Source organism: Myxocyprinus asiaticus, chromosome 33, assembly GCF_019703515.2.
Source record: "Myxocyprinus asiaticus isolate MX2 ecotype Aquarium Trade chromosome 33, UBuf_Myxa_2, whole genome shotgun sequence".
NCBI classification, from domain to species: domain Eukaryota; kingdom Metazoa; phylum Chordata; class Actinopteri; order Cypriniformes; family Catostomidae; genus Myxocyprinus; species Myxocyprinus asiaticus.
In genome coordinates this window covers 31533090-31549606 of record NC_059376.1, presented here as the reverse complement: position 1 = coordinate 31549606, position 16517 = coordinate 31533090, and the positions used below count along the sequence as shown (strand labels likewise).

General features: G+C 41.4%; 1 protein-coding gene across 1 annotated transcript in view; it reads right to left on the bottom strand.

The window, feature by feature from the left end:
• Positions 1–11796, bottom strand: part of obscna (obscurin, cytoskeletal calmodulin and titin-interacting RhoGEF a) — a 66490-nt gene extending 54694 nt beyond the window's left edge. Inside the window, exons 1-5 of the mRNA XM_051668855.1 lie at positions 11790–11796; positions 11385–11651; positions 10938–11099; positions 10626–10730; positions 9968–10234 (exon numbers count right to left, since the gene is read on the bottom strand). Of these exons, the coding sequence (XP_051524815.1) occupies positions 9968–10234; positions 10626–10730; positions 10938–11099; positions 11385–11651; positions 11790–11796 (808 nt within the window). The remainder of the gene's footprint in view (positions 1–9967; positions 10235–10625; positions 10731–10937; positions 11100–11384; positions 11652–11789) is intronic.
• Between the last annotated feature and the right edge of the window lie 4721 nt (positions 11797–16517).

The following is a 16517-nucleotide window of genomic DNA, read 5'->3' as shown; positions in this document are numbered from 1 at the left end:
GTGATGGCATTTATAAGCCTCTATAGTATATACACAGGGACGGAGTCCGCCATCTTTCTTAGCCACAAAGAAGCCAGCTTCTGCAGCTGAAGTAGAGGGTTGGATGAAACCCATCTGAAGTGCTTCTTCGATGTAATCCTCTATGGCCTGTGTCTCAGGGATTGACAGGGGGTAGATGCGGCTCTTAGGGGTTGTGAGCCTGGAAGGAGGTCGATAGCGCAATCAGTAGAGTGGTGAAGTGGTAACTGAGTAGCCTTAGCTTTACTAAACATGGGCAGGAAGTCTTGGTAGGCTGTCAGGATGGAGGGTTGCACAGAGGACTCAGCGGGGTTCAAAAACAACAGGTAAAACAAGAGGTCCCCCACTGGATGATCTCTCCGTCAGTCAAAGAAATGTGAGGATTGTGTTTAGCGAGTTTCATGATGAAGAGCTCCAACTTGCACAGAGACAGGTTGAGTGACGTGAAGATCAGTGCCAGCAGGGCGACCATCTAGTGCTGTAACAGAGAGAGAAGGCACACAAGGGGCAGTATCCAGAGATAACAGGTTGCAGAGATCAGAGTCAATAAAATTGCCTGCAGCCCTGTAGTCGATAAGAGCTCTGACAGAAATGGAATTCTGACTGGAACAGAGTTTTACCTCAACTAGTAAATTTCTATTTTCCAACAAATAAGACTCGTCAGTACTCACCGAAGTATTAGTGGGTAGGGAGGAATGTGAGGGGCAGGAGGAGAGGAAATGGCCGGGTTCTCCACAGTACAGGCACATTTTGTAATGGATGCGTCTTTGATGTTCCTCTCTCAAGAGGCGAGAGTGACCCAACTGCATGGGCTCGTGTTGAGGTGTTGTTATGGCAGGTAGTAGAGGAGGTGAAGACAGGGTAGCTGGAGTGCGGCTTCACTTCAAATTGTCCAGTTTGATGGAGAAGGTAATAAACTAGTTGAGAGAGAGGTTTTCATCTCGGTTGGCCATCTCTACCTGAAGTTGATGCGCGAGTCCTTTGCGGTAGATGGTTTTAAGTGGTGCATCAGCCCATCCGGTTTGCGCTGCGAGAGTACGGAATGCGAGTGCGTAGTCAGCTGCTGTTGAACTCCCTTGTGTAAAGTGAGGGATGTGATCACACACGTCTTCGCCACCCACTGAATTCTGGAAAACACTCTTGAAATGGGAAAAGGTTGATTACATATCGCTATTCCAATTCCATACTGCCATAGCCCAGTTCAGTGCTCGACCTGTGAGCAAGGAGGTGATAAAGGCCACCTTGGACTCCTCAGTGGGGAAACTGGAGGAAGCTTGAGTGATATAGATGCAACATTGTAGCAAAAAAACCATCACGCGGACCTGGTGTGCTGTCGAATTTCTCTGAGAAAGAGAGATGAGGGGCTCGGAGATTCGGTTGACACAAAGAGGCTAAGGAGTGGTTAACAATGGTGTTAGGGCTGGATTTGTAGTTGGTGCTGGAGAAGTGGTGCGCAAATAACTAATCGCAAATAACATCTCTTCCATGGCAGAGGAAAGCTGTCCCAGTTGACGGTGGTGAGCTGCCAGCTGTTCAGCTTGAAATGTGAAAGCGGCTTGAAGAGAAGGAAACTCAGCTGGATCTAACTTCGGCAAAGTCTTCTGTAACGAGTCAGAGGCAGACACCGAGTGAAGATCCATGTGCAGAATTTAATGCAATCGTAGTTAAACAGGCAGAGGTCAAAACCAGATAAGCAATCCAAACAAAGTAACAAATCAAAGACGTTAATCCAAGGGACAGGCAATAATCAAGGCAGGCAGGCAGGCAGGCAGGCAAGCAGGCAGGCAAGCAGGCAAGCAAGCAGGCAAGCAGGCAGGCAGGCAGGCAGGCAGTAGATAAAGCTAACGCTCAGAAATGCAAGACAACGGGTGAATTGGCAAGACTTCGCAATGAAGTGAAGTATGAGCGGGGATTATATACACAGTGAGTTGATGAATGAATGGCAATCAGATGTGAGAGTCAATTGCAGGAAGAAGGGGATTCTGGGAAATGTAGTCTGGTTATGGGTTAATACTCAGGGGAAGGAGATCTTGTGTGAACACATTGGGAAGATGTGGCAGATTTACTACAGCAATATGTTGATAATATAGTAACCATGGTTAATTTTGTGGTTACTGTAAATGTACAACAAAATACCATTGTAAAACTATGGTTTTGTAGTAAAATAAAGGTTATTTTTTCTAAGGTAAGGTTAGGTTTAGGGGTAGGGGTTAATGTAGTGTGTCTGTGGGACTCTAAATAAACACAATAAACACACTGCAGTGATGCCATATATGTTGGTATTTAAAAATGGGTGCAAATAGTATCTGATACTATGTGCACTAGAGTACAATTAGTATCTACTATTATTTGTACCAGGGTTAGGGTGAAAATAATATCTAACACTATTTGCACTGGGGTGTAAATAGCATATCCCATTATTTGCAACAGGATGCAAATAGCATTTGCAAATGCCAATTATGTTTTAGTGTAGCTATCTGGAATTTTGAAGGCAGAGGCTATTTGCACTAAGTGCAAATAGCAACAAAAAAGCATTTTCTTTGTACTAAGTGCAAATAACTTTAGATGCTATTTGCACTCTGGTGCAAATAGTGGCAGATACTATGACATCCCTGTTTAAATACTATCATACAGTATAGGGGCATCACTGCAGAGTGTTTATTATGTTTATTTAGAGTCCCACTGACACACTACACCAACCCCTACCCCTAAACCTAACTTTAACCTTCCTTTGCAAAAATTTATTTTTGGTTTTACTACAGTAAGTATAGTATCACCATGGTATTTTGTAGTAAAATCATATTGACACAAATTTAAACATGGTTACTATATCAACAACTTATTACTGTAGTAACACCATGATTAACTGCATTAAAACTATGGTTTCCACCAAATAAAATGGTTACTACAATATTGCTAAAACCATGGTTAATTTTCAAACTCTTCTCTCAACTTCCTGACTTTCACTGTGACCAAATCACTGCGATAGTGGACTTTCTCCTGAAGTCCACTATCATCTCCACTGTTTTGAGCGTGTACAGCTCAAGGTTGTTGTGACCGCACCAGACAGCCAGTTGTTCGACCTCCCTTCTGTAAGTAGACTCGTCACCATCGCGGATGAGGCTGATGACCGTGGTGTCATCTGCAAACTTCAGGAGCTTGACAGAGTGGTCCTTTGCAGTGCAGTCATTCATGTACAGGGAGAAGGGCAGTGGAGAGAGAACGCATCCCTGAGGAGCACCAGTGCTAATAGTGAGGGTCCCGAATGTGAGTTTCCTCAGTCTCACTAGCTCCTGTCTATCTGTAAGAAAGCTGGTGATCCGCCAACAGATTGGGGTGGGCACGGAGAGCTGGACCAGTTTGGACCAGAGAAGATCAGGCATGATGGTATTGAAGGCTGAACTGAAGGGGGTCTAGCAGGGGTCCAGTGATGTCCTTCAGGTAGGCCAAAACCAGTCTCTAAAACAACTTCATGACCACAGATGTGAGAGAGTCAGGTCTGTGGTCATTAAGTCCTGTGATTTTGGGTTTTTTGGGGACCGGAATGATTGTAGAGCATTTGAAGCAGCATGGAACTTCACACTGCTCCAGTGATCTATTGAAGATAGGTCAACCTTGAGCTGAACACACTCAAAATGAGATGATAGTGGACTTCAGGAGAAATCCCTCCTCACCCCCCCACATAGACTCCATTGTGAAGAAGGCTCAGCAGAGGTTATACTTCCTTTAAGTCTGTCCTGTCTACTCAACCTGCACTGTGTGATGATGGGGGCCAGTCAGTCAGTGCAGACTTCCAGACAGGCAGGTGAAACACTGTCTGGGCCTGAAGATTTACTAGTCTTCTGTTTCTTGAAGATCCAGCACACATCCTCATCACAGACCATAAGTGCAGGTTGAGTAGCAGGAGAGGGGAGGAGGGGGTTTGCAGGAGGTGTAAGTGGGTGTGTGAAGTGAAGATCAGAGTGGAGGAAGAGTGAGAGACTGGGCTTTTCAAACCTGCAGTAAAACACATTCAGGTCATCAGCCAGTTGTTGACTCTCTACAGAGCGAAGGGGTGGTGTCTTGTACTTGGCGATGTCCTTCAGGCCTCTCCACACAGATGCAGGATCGTTGGCTGAAAACTGGTTTTTCAGCTTTTCAGAGTAGCTTCTTTTAGCCACTCTGATCTCCTTAGTCAGTGTGTTTCTGGCCTGGTTGTACAAGATTTTAACACCACTTCTGTAAACATCCTCTTTGGCATGACGAAGCTGTCTGCGTTTTGCTGTAAACCATGGTTTATTGTTATTGAATGATAAAAATGTCATAGTAGGGATGCAAATATCCTCACAGAAACTGATATATGATGTCACAGTATCTGTGAGCACATCCAGGTCTGTGGCTGCAGTTTCAAAAACACTTCAATCAGTGCATTCAAAGCAGGCTTGTAGTTCCATCTCTGTTTCATTGGTCCATCTCTTTACAGTCCTTGCTACAGGCTTAGCTGATTTTAGTTTCTGCTTGTAGTTTGGGAGAAGATGAACCAGATAGTGATCAGAGAGTCCTAAAGCTGCACATGGGAAAGAGTGATATGCATCCTTTACAGTGGTGTAGCAGTGATCCAGTATATTTCTGTTTCTGGTGGGGCATGTGATGTGTTGTTTGTATTTTGACAGTTCACGGGTGAGGTTAGCTTTATTAAAATCTCCCAGAAAAATTATAAGAGGGTCCGGGTGTTGTTGCTCCATGTCTGTGATGTGATTAGCCAGCTGTTGCAGCACTGCGTTCACACACACTTGTGGCGGGATGTAAACACTCACCAGAATAAACGAGGAAAACTCCCGCGGTGAGTAAAAAGGTTACAGTTGATGAAGACAACTTCTAAATTAGGACAGCACATCTTCTTCAACGCTGTAACATATGTACACCAACTTTCGTTGATGTAAAAATATGTCTCGCCGCCTCTCGTTTTCCCCGATGATTCCGCAGTGCAATCCACTCTGAACAGCTGGAAGCCCGGCAGATGTAACACGCTGTCCGGGATGGCTTCATTCAGCCAGGTTTCCATGAAACACAGAGCAGCGGAGTTAGAAAAGTCCAATTCAATCAATTCAATTATGAATATGCCCGCCTTCTTTTGATCAGCAGTTGACCCCAAAGAAATTTGTCATGACTGTCTCGAGCTTGGTCTCAGCAATGGTGGGAGGAGTTACACCCTGTATAAACCAGATGCAAGCATCACGTCGCATCAAAAGCAATAGAACCCCATTATAATCAATGATGCTGTCAACACTGGAAGCGTCTGTTGCGGTGCGTCTGTCTCACAGACATTAAACGGATGTTGCAATCCATTTTATGCTGCACGCGCTGGTGCTACATACAAATTAAATGGTTCAGAATGTTCGTGTCCAGAGGGTGTTAGTGTAAATAGCCTTTTCCAACAAAACAATTTGTAAAGAAACACTCAGAATTTTGAAAGTAGACTGAAAATAAATTGGTGTAAATTTAAAGGTACAGTTGAAATTACATCAGTAAACATACACTCACCAGCCACTTTATTAGGAACACCTGTACATCTACTAATTCATGCGATTATCTAATCAGCCAATTATGTGGCAGCAGTGTAATGTATAAAATCATGCAGATACGGGTCAGGAGCTTCAGTTAATATTCACATCAACCATCAGAATGGGGAAAAATGTGATCTCAGTGATTTAGACCGTGGCATGATTGTTGGTGCCAGACAGGCTGGTTTGATTATTTTTGTAACTGCTGATCTCCTGGGATTTTCACACACAACAGTCTCTAGAGCAGGGGTGAGCAACTATTTTGGTAAAGAGGCCACATTGGGCTTTAAGTAGTGCATAGGGGGCCATATTGTATTCCTTTTGAGATACAATGTTCCGCATTGATTTGGTTTTTGTATATTTTAAGCCCAGAAATAGTTGTGTACTCAATTTTCTGAAGTGTATATGTGACTAATGGGGCTATTCTGCAATTGCCTAAAGTATTGTATTGCTCTACAAAGGCAGATACTTTTCTAACAGGCATTAAAATCTGAATAAAGGCTGAGCTTATAAATTATTTATTTTACCATCTGTTAATTTATTATTCAATTTCTACATCAGGGGTCTGTTTATTTATTTTATTTTATTATTATACTTTTAATGTTTGTCGTTAAGCGGGCGAGTTACTTATTTTATTCTCAAAAAAAAAAAACACTACCCGTTTACACACTAAAAGTGTCATGATGTGGGTCTCGTCAATGGTTTGACTTTCCATTTAGCACAAAACTGAATAAAACAGGCTGCATGACTATGATAAATGATCACTGCAAGAGTTAGATTTACATACAGGTGCGAGGGGACTTCAACATTTCTAAATTGCACAAATAAAAAATACATATACATATTTGTCTTTCGCTTGCTTTTGCTCACGTCAATGATTACCCTTCCATGTGTCAGTGATGCAGAGATCTACTTTTATATTTAATTTCATCACTGAGAAGGTTTTCTTGCAAACTTAGTAACACCAAACATGACAAGCAGCCTCAAGAATGGACACAGAGTGGCCGTATAACACATTTCCTTGAGCAGAATATTGCACTAGAGATCGCTAAGTTTGTTCAAAGGGGAAAGCAAGAGCCAGAAAGAGCGCACTCACGTGCATGGTAGCCAGACTGCACAAAACAAGTATAACATTAGGTGGAATATTTCCAATTTGAGCAAGTATAAATCTCAAATTGGGGGTGTTGCGTTTAGTGAGCTGTCGTCGCCCCCCCTTTATGTGGTGCCCCTATGCGTTGCATACCTTGCATATATGTTTTTTGCACCTCTGTCTGGACACAAGCAGGTATGAGAAATGCATTATACCATAATAATTGCGATTGGGAGCCTGAAGGAGGAGAAATGCATTATACCATTATAATAATGATCAGGAGTCTGCAAAGATGCAAATTAACGTCATCACAAGCATCACGTCATCACTTCTGAGATTTGGTACTATTGTGTTCATATCAGCAGCGAACCATACTGGAGTTTACATGAACCATACCCAAGACCTTCTTTTCAAGTGTACCCAGGTGCGGTTCGCGGGTGTGCTCCCGAGTTCAGAAAACAGCGTTCACATTATCCAAACGAACCGAACTTTGACATCGTTCGACCCCGGGTGCGCACCAAAAGTGCTAGTGTGAAAGCACCATCCAATGAAAAAAAAAATGCTTTTAGGATAAATGAGCCACGGGGGATCCGGCCCATGGGCCATAAGTTGCCCAGGTCTACTCTAGAGTGTAAAGAGAATGGTGTGAAAAACAAAAAACATCCAGCGAGCAGTAGTTTTGTGGCCGAAATGGCTTGTTAATGATAGAGGTCAGAGGAGAATGGCCAGACTGGTCCAAGCTGACAGGAAGGTGACAGTAACCCAATTAAACATGCATTACAACAGTGCTATGCAGAAAAGCATTTCTAAATGTACAACACGTCAAATATTGAGGCGGGTGGGCTATAGCAGCAGAAGACCCCTCCAGGTACCACTATTGTCAGCTAAGTACAGGAAACTGAGGCTGCAGTGGGCACAGGCTCACCAAAACTGGACAGTAGATGACTGGAAAAACATTACCTGGTCTGGATTTCTGCTGATGTACACAAATGGTAGGCCCACTGCAGCCTCAGTTTTCTGTTCTTGGCTGACAGAAGTAGAACGCGACATGGTCTTCTGCTGTTGTAGCCCATCCGCCTCAACGTTTGACATGTTGTGCATTCTGAGATGCTATTCTGCACACAATTGTACAGAGGGGTTATCTGAGTTACCATAGCCTTTCTGTGAGCTCGAACCAGTCTGGCCATTCTCCGTTGACCTCTGTCATCAACAAGGCATTTTCGTCCACAGAACTGCCACACATTGGTTGTTTTTTGTTTTTCGCACCATTCTCTATACACTCTAGAGCAGGGGTTGGGAACCTATGGCTCGTGAGCCACAAGTGGCTCTTTGTTAAAAATCAAGTGGCTCACCGGGTGTCTCACCATTCACCAACACATGAACGTTTAAACTTTCTAGAGATAATTTTCCAACAGAAAATGTGGGTGCGATTGCAAAGCTTGAAGTCAATGACAGTTTTGATTTTCTTTCTTCCAAATTTGTCGTACAGCCTACTTCTGGTGAATATGGTTTGAAATGAACACCCGCCTAATGCAGATTTTTCATGTGGAGTATTTTGCTGATGTACCAGCCACTGTGGAAGGTGACCTGTAAGACTTCTCTGAGTGATATATTACAAGAAATTAGACACAAAGACGTGCGTTTGAAGAACAGACGAAACGCGTCTGATTTTATATGTGCGCAGTGAGCTCCGCTGTTCGCGAGTGCAATGAAAGCGCTTCTCCAAGACACACACATGCATAGAGTTCTGGGCCTTGTTTGCCAATAACTATTGAGCTTAGGTTGCTGTCCTTTTCTGCGTATCGCTGCCCCCTTCCGCTTATCACGACGCCGTTTTGTGGCACATTCTGCATAACGCGGCTGCCCATGTGGGCCAATTTTGCGGCGGCCCACTGGGAAATGTCCCGGTTCTCCCAATGGCCAGTCCACCACTGCTGCACATGATCTCCGTTCATCTAGAGAGGTACTGTGAGTTTCGCTTTATTTCCACGGAGCAGTTCGCTCTTACACATTGTGAACGCAACTCTGCAGGTTCAGTAATATATACAGGTATCTTTGTATTAAAGAAACAAAGACGAAAGTGAATAAATCATAAAGTAATACAAGACACGTTCACCTTGAACCTAAAATTGAATTCTATTTTCTTTTCTTTAGGCAGCATTAACTGTATTACCAAAACGCAATACAAACACATTCGATAAGAACACACATTTGGCAGCATTTTTTGGGAACACAAGGGAATTTATTAGGCTTATTTATTATGATGATTATTATAATTATCTTTACATTTATAATTGTCTTTAATTCTTAGTTTATAGGCTATTAGTAATTTTTCACCTGCTTATGTGATGGCAAATGGATGGTAAATGTTTGTATTTTGAGAGGTGGTTATATATAAGATTTTTTAATCACTTCGTTATTTTAATTGCTTTTTTCGTTTCATTTAAAGTGCAATTTGAATTTAGAAATGTCTTTTGTTTAAGTTTTTCGTGTTTCAATAAATTAATGTAATTTTTAAAGCAAAATCAATAAAGCAAAAATATTCCCCGACCTTGGGGGTTGACCATTTAATCGGATATCGTGATATTTTAAATCGATTATCATTAAAATATTTTTAACATATCTCCCAGCCTAAAAGTGAAGTTACATTTTTCATGAACAATTGTAAAATTAAGTAATTTTATGGAGACCTGCACAAACACATGCACTCAATTCCATATTGCAACATGTTACCTATTAATTTTTGCATATTTGTTTGTTTTTGAGTAATCTATGGGCAATATAAACTTTTTATTTTATTGAAAAACATTGTTTTTGAAAATAATAAATTATTTGTTTGTGGTATGGCTCTTTAGAAAAAACGCATCAACCAAAAATGTTAAAATTGGCTCCTTAGTGAAAAAAGGTTCCTGAGCCTTGCTCTAGAGTCTGTTGTGTTTGAAAATCCCAGGAGATCAGCAATTACTGAAATATTCAAACCAGCCCATCTGGCACCAACAATCATGCCACGGTCTAAATCACTGAGATCACATTTTTCCCCATTCTGATGGTCGATGTGAACATTAACTGAAGCTCCTGACCCATATCTGAATGATTTTATACATTACAATGCTGCCACACAATTGGCTGATTAGATAATCACATAAATAAGTAGATATACAGGTGTACTTAATAAAGTGGCTGGTGAGTGTATAATTGTTGTATTTAAATTAAATTCTGACTACTTAAGCTACTGTCATCACAAACAACAGTTTGATTATCATGGGAACCTACATTAAGGACATGTTTTAACTTCTTTACATTCTGTGTGTCTCACCCTCTACAAACAGCTGGCAGGAAGTCCTCTCATCAACAGCATCACAGATAAAAGTGTCTTCATCTGAGGATCCTACATCATCAATGATGAGTTGTCTGTACACGCCTTCACTGATAGTTTGGTACTTCCTATTTGGCACAATTTCATGGTTTCTTCTGTACCATTTAACCACGGCATTGGCACGGGAGACCTGACACTCCAGCAAGGCACAATGTTTGTACATGGCTATCTTCGCCTTCAGAGGCTTCACGATATGAACTGGAAGCTCTACAAAGATAATTTTTGTTAAAGGGATAGGCACCCAAAAATGACAATTCTGTCATCATATCTCACCCTCTTTTTGTTCTTAACCTGTATGACTTTTTTCAGCTGAACACAAAAAAAGATGTAAGGCTAAATAAAATCCTCAGTCACTGTTTGCTTTCATTGTATGGAAAAAAGATGCAATGAAAGTGAATGGTGACAAGGCTAACATTCTGGCAAACATCTCCTTTTGCATTCTATGAAAGAAAGTCATATGGGTTTGTAACAACAAGAGGTGACTAAAGTATGACAGAATTTTCACATTTGAGTAAACTATTCCTTTACATTTGAATGCAATTGAACCAAAAGAAGAAAATGGATAATATGTTCCATGTGATCTCATGTTAAGTTTTACCTTTGACTTGTAGTGTTGTTGTTGAGGAGACCCTTTCAGCGGTGAATCTGATCTCACCAGCATCTTCAGGTTTTACTGATTTATAGGTTAGGGAGTGTATTTTACCTGTGATTATGAGATGGACAAGAATGACTTGTGTTTAAGAGATTTGGTTGAGTATAATACAGACAGAGCTACATGAAATAAGATGTAATTGTTAGAATAACCAAAAATGTAAGACATTTTTACAAAGTGTCAATAAAACAATATAGTCAACCAGTGAACACCACTTGAAGTCAATGTGTTATTCTTCACCTAATCTCTCACACCTACCCTCACATCTTATTTTAACATTGTCCCCAGCTCTCAAACGGCTGCCGTCCTTGTACCACTTCCCATCCACATCTTCCCAGTTAACCTCACAGATAAATGTCACGCTCTCCCTCTCAGTCACACTGGCATTCTTAAGATCCTTTACAATCTTTATATCTCTGGCTGGGAGAAAGAAAACATGACAGTGGGGAACACTTATCGCAAGCAAGAAAGCATTGTATGAAATGTATTAATCAAAAACACTATTCAACTTGTTTAGAATGATGCAACATGTGGTATGCTAACTGGGAAGGAAAATTTAAACTGACACAGATCCCTTCTGAAATGCACATATGCGACAATTGTCCTAAACATATTATTATTGCGACTCACTCCCCATCATTTATCCTACAGAGAACTGATCTTAGGCTGCATGCAAGACACATTAAGGTTGCTGATTTGTGGTACCTGTGACTGTAAGCATAGCAGAGGTTTCAATTCCTTCAGCCTTGAAGCGGATGAGGCCCAAATCAGCAACTGTGACCCTCGTCAGTGTGAGAGTGTGCTTTTTCCCCTGTGTGGCAATTCGACACACAGGCTTGGATTTAAATGGGACTCCATCCCTGGTCCACTGACCCTGGATGTAAGCATGACTCAGGACCACCTCAAAGGTGCATACTTCTTTCTCACACACTGTCACATCCTCTAGCCCCTTCACCAATTGAATTCTATTCACTTCAAACAAAAATTAATATGGCCCTTATTTCAGTGATAGGATAAAAATAAAGTATGATGGTATGTTAAAATATAGCATTCTGTAAGTAAAAACATAAAAAAGATATGTCTTGAAATTTAGTCTGAAATTATTCTTACATGCCATGGTTTGGAACTTGTACACTCACAAGCCTTTAGGAATTTTCGGCATCTTCAACATGGATACTGCAGTTGAACTACAAAGAGTGTCATATTACTCACTGACACTATAAAGACTGATGAAGGAGAAATAGGCTGTGCTATTGACAGCTAGCAAGTCATGTGACATTTTACATTATCATAATTTATCTGTGAAGGAAATTCCTAAATTAAGAAAATCTGTGCGTCTAATTTTTTGTCTAAAACATATCTCTGTAATGCATAAACATATAATAAGTTACTCGTGAAAAAAAAATATATATATATATATATATATATATATTTTTCTTGCTCAAATAATAAAAATGTGAAAACTGACTGTGAGATAATATTCCCACATGGGCCCTCCTGGTAATTAGATAATAAACTTGTGTGGACCAATATTTTTGCCACTCTGTTTAGCCATCAAGTCTTGTCATTGTGTACAGATGCAGTGTTCAGAGGCAAAAACAGACATTAACACAGAGCAACTCAATTTCATACACTTCTCTCACATAAACACAGGTACTAGTGACACTCAAATGAGTCAAGAGTGCTCAAATGAGAATGGTCTCAAGAGTATAATGCTTTGAAACATGAAACCATCCCTGCATCCATGTGAGATTAAAAGTCTGAATGAGTAATGAATGTCATCTTTCTTTTTTCTATTCATCTTCAGAGCATAGTCATATAAAAACATTTCTCATTTAAGAAATGTACTTTTTTTACCAAAGTAAATTGTGAGATCATTCATGAGAAAAAGTTGACGCTTACCAGATTTTGGGAGAATAAACGGATATGCTAATCTTCTGTTCCACTCACCATTACTTGAATTTGACATTTCCTCAAATTAAAGTCCACAAAAGACACATCTTATCATAAGATATAATCCTAGACAAAAATACCAGAAGATATGAGAGTTCACCCAAGCTCCTTTTTTCATGTAAATTCCTCTCCAAGATTTGCCACCAAACTTTGACTTACATGCTCAGGTCAGTGTGCAATCCCGAGCCCTGTTTCACTTGGCAGAGAAGCAGCTGAAAGTGTTTTCTTTTTTTCAGCTTTCCTGTTAATACCAAACAGCTGACATATCTCACTAGAGTCTTTTCCAAAATAGCTGTGTGTCATTATACATAAAGATAGTAACATCTTGGCTACATGGGGCAAGTCCTGCCTGCTAGCATTGTTTTCATCCACCAAGGATGACTGACCACCTTTTTCAAAGGTTCATACTATAATAATGCTTGAAACAATTAGCCTAATTGAGTATATGAGAAATGAACACAAAGGAATGTGACTACATTATTCTTCTCTGTGTTTAAATGCACAACAATATGTTGATAACTCAAAAGCTATGTTATCAAAAGCTATGCTACATTATACTCACTTATAATGTGAGTAACCGAGACGCTACCTTTCAAGAAGGTAACTTCGAAGCAATATCAGAAGCTAACATTATGGGAGCTGTATACCATAATGCTGCAGCACTGATGTGAAATGCCTGCTACCCCTTACAGGGTAGTCAAAGTATTGCTGTAGCCACCCCTTCGTATTGAGAAATAGAAAGGAAAGTAGGAACAATAAACCATTAGCTCAATGCCAAGACAGATATACTAGCCATGCTGGGTAGAGGAGCCATGTATCAACATTTCATGGTAAGCGTGAAAGAGGGGAGCAGAGTGATCGCCTGGCCAAGGGCTTTGGCACAATGACACTAGACATCAGGGTAGTGAAATATTGCACACATGCTCTCAATCACACCAGTGGGAAAAGAGAGACCAAGTTTTTGATCTAACACCTATATTAACCTATTGGTCAATTTTGATCAACTCTCTTCCTCTGTCAATACGTGGGAAGAGAGGGAAGATACATGCAGATTATAAAACCTGGCAAAGGTGTTAGGTGAAGTTCAACCTGCAGCCAGACATACTGTATGTCTTCTAGAGACACGGCCTTTGCCCATGCCCAGGAGGAAGCCATACTCCTGGTAGAATGAGCTTTTATTACTGATCTATAATATAGTGAATATATATATATATATATATATATATATATATATATATATATATATATATACAGTATATATATATATATATACTGTATATATCAGTGGTGTGTGGTGCATAAACCGGGTACCACCTTCAATTCTAAACATGACTTAAGACTTACAAATGAAGATATATATATGTATGAGTGGCTTTTATGCCCATGGGACATTGTCTGCCTTGTGAGTCATACGGGCGCAATAACATCCACGACCCAGTGGGAATTTCTTTGCTGGGAGATGGCCAAACCCTGTGAGGGGCCTCCCCAGTGAACAAATAGTTGTTCCGATACCCTGAATTGACACGTTCGGTCAATGTATATGTGTATTACAGTCTCTATCCTCCTCATTCATCTCCAAGTGAGAAGAAGAGAACACCTTCAGGGTAACAACCTGAGCCCTAAAAGTGGTTGCATGCACATGGCGCAGCTGTTTAGGTGGCTGGGGATGTGTATTTCACTCAGCAGACATGACTCCCTCCAGAGGAGAATTCAGCTCGCCAAGTTCAACCTTGAGTGTGACCGTACTCCTCCTTGCTGATTTATATACACCACAACTGCAGTAGTGTCCTCACTAATCAGGATGTGAACTTTAACATCTGACCGAAAGGCTCTCAGAGCCAAGTTGACTACAAACAGTTTCAGGCAATTTATGTGCCACACAGTTTGTGCACCTTTTCAGGTGCCAAATGCCAGACATATGTTGCACAGGGCTCCGCAGCCTGTGTTGGTTGCGTCCCTGGTGGCAACGTTGTGTCTAACCTTCTTGACGAGTGTCACATCTTTCCAATAAACTCGGCTCTCCTTCACTAACTAGCATGGCTTAAACAGCATCGCATAACTAGGAGGTGAAGGTGACCATGTCGCCAAGAGTGATGAGGGACCCTTGGGCTGAGCCAGCACTGGAGAGGTCTCATCAATAGCAAGCCTAGCAGGGTGACAGTGGCTTCAGCAACCATCAAGCTGTTCACTGGGTATTGACGCAATGGCAGGGTTCTCCGTAATGGCAGCATTTGTCGGTCAGGTGCCAACATGGTTACCATGTCGAGTCGAGTCGAGTTTCATTCCTAACAAGGGAACTTGCCACTTACGTGCTCTTTGTCCAGGTGTCCTTGAGGCCCCAATGCGCTAGCAACAGGTCTCTGTGCTTGCAAGCTTGTACCTTCAATTGAGCTATAAGCAACCAATCATTGAGGTAACATAAGCGCCACATGGCCTTTGCGGAAGGAGTGTCGCATTGACACATTTTGCACATGTGCAAAGGGCCAAGGACAACCCAAAGTGTAGGACCTTGAACTGGAATGCAGTCCTTTGAAGGCAAATCTCAAAAAAACTCAGCAGCAAAGGGTATGTGCACATATCCGTCTGCAAATTGCTTGACACAAACCAGTCCAGTGGATGGAAATGAGACAAAATTTGAATAACTTGAATGGAGACTTATAAGTGTCCAATTCAAGTGCCTGAAGTTTAGTATGGGCCACAGCCCAGCATCCTACTAGGTGACCAGACAATTAGCGGCTGTAGAAACTGTTCTATTCCTCGCACATTGGTACTTCCTCTATGAAATCTTTGGTGAGAAGGTATTGTTCCTCTGAGTATAAAATCTGCACGTTGAGGTGAGGCCATCGCCTTACGAACCAAACCACATAGCTTTGTTCGACTGTGCTCAGTGATGACCGCCGGCGGCTGAACGTCACCCACCTTTGGAGGGCAGTCAATCAATGAACCGAGTCGGCTATGTTGGATTTTTGTTCACTTCTGTGAACATGTTTGTGCCTTGCGAAGCCATCTGTCAGTCGTTCTGGGGCATGGCAGACTTCTTGCATTCCAAGCCAAGAAATAGTGTTCTCGTTCCCGACATACAACAACTGGGAAAGCAAGAGGTTTGCCTTAAAATCTCTGTGTTGCGACATGGCATCAACACAGTAAAAACAGGCACTGAAATGACCTTTGTCATGCCAAAAACTCATTCCTCACTCACAACCACAGGAAACCGAGAGAGCTGCTTAGGTGACACCTTAAATCTCTATGTTGTGACATGGCCGTCTACTTGCATGGTGTCAACAACAGTAAAAACAGGACTAACCATCCTGTGTTACTGTGGAAATGTCACATTCTTCTTCCTGGCTCACAAAGGCTGGGAAAACGAGAACTGAATTTCAGAAAATTTTAATTAGGGGTGTCATTCCACTGGCACCTGGCCGCCCATAGATCTGCCAATTTCCTGTGCAGAGATCTTGGTGACCAGAGTGCCAATTCGTGGCATGGCGCTTTTGACAAACACCGCAAAGGTGGCTGCAGAGACCTAAATTCTCAATGAATAGGTAGAATGTCAAGTTATAATGTGCAACTCTGGAAAGGGTTGAACACCTTTTGCCTTTTTCAATGGCTGGGTTCTCTCCAGCTTGAACATTGACAAGAGTAGGAGAATGGCCTGAATGCATTAGTCCGTCATGTGTGTTGACATAGCAACTGGTTCGAGTTTCATTCGTAATATAGATAAAAATACATGATGATACTATAATTTTTGCTTTAACCGATTATGGTCTTACCCTGATAAAAATAAAAGCCTGTTTACAACAAAAGCTGTTTTGCATCTGCCCTGTTTTTCCATTGTTTTTCTATGTAAAAACGGGCTGTTTGGCAGTTTTTTCAGTGTTTTGTGCA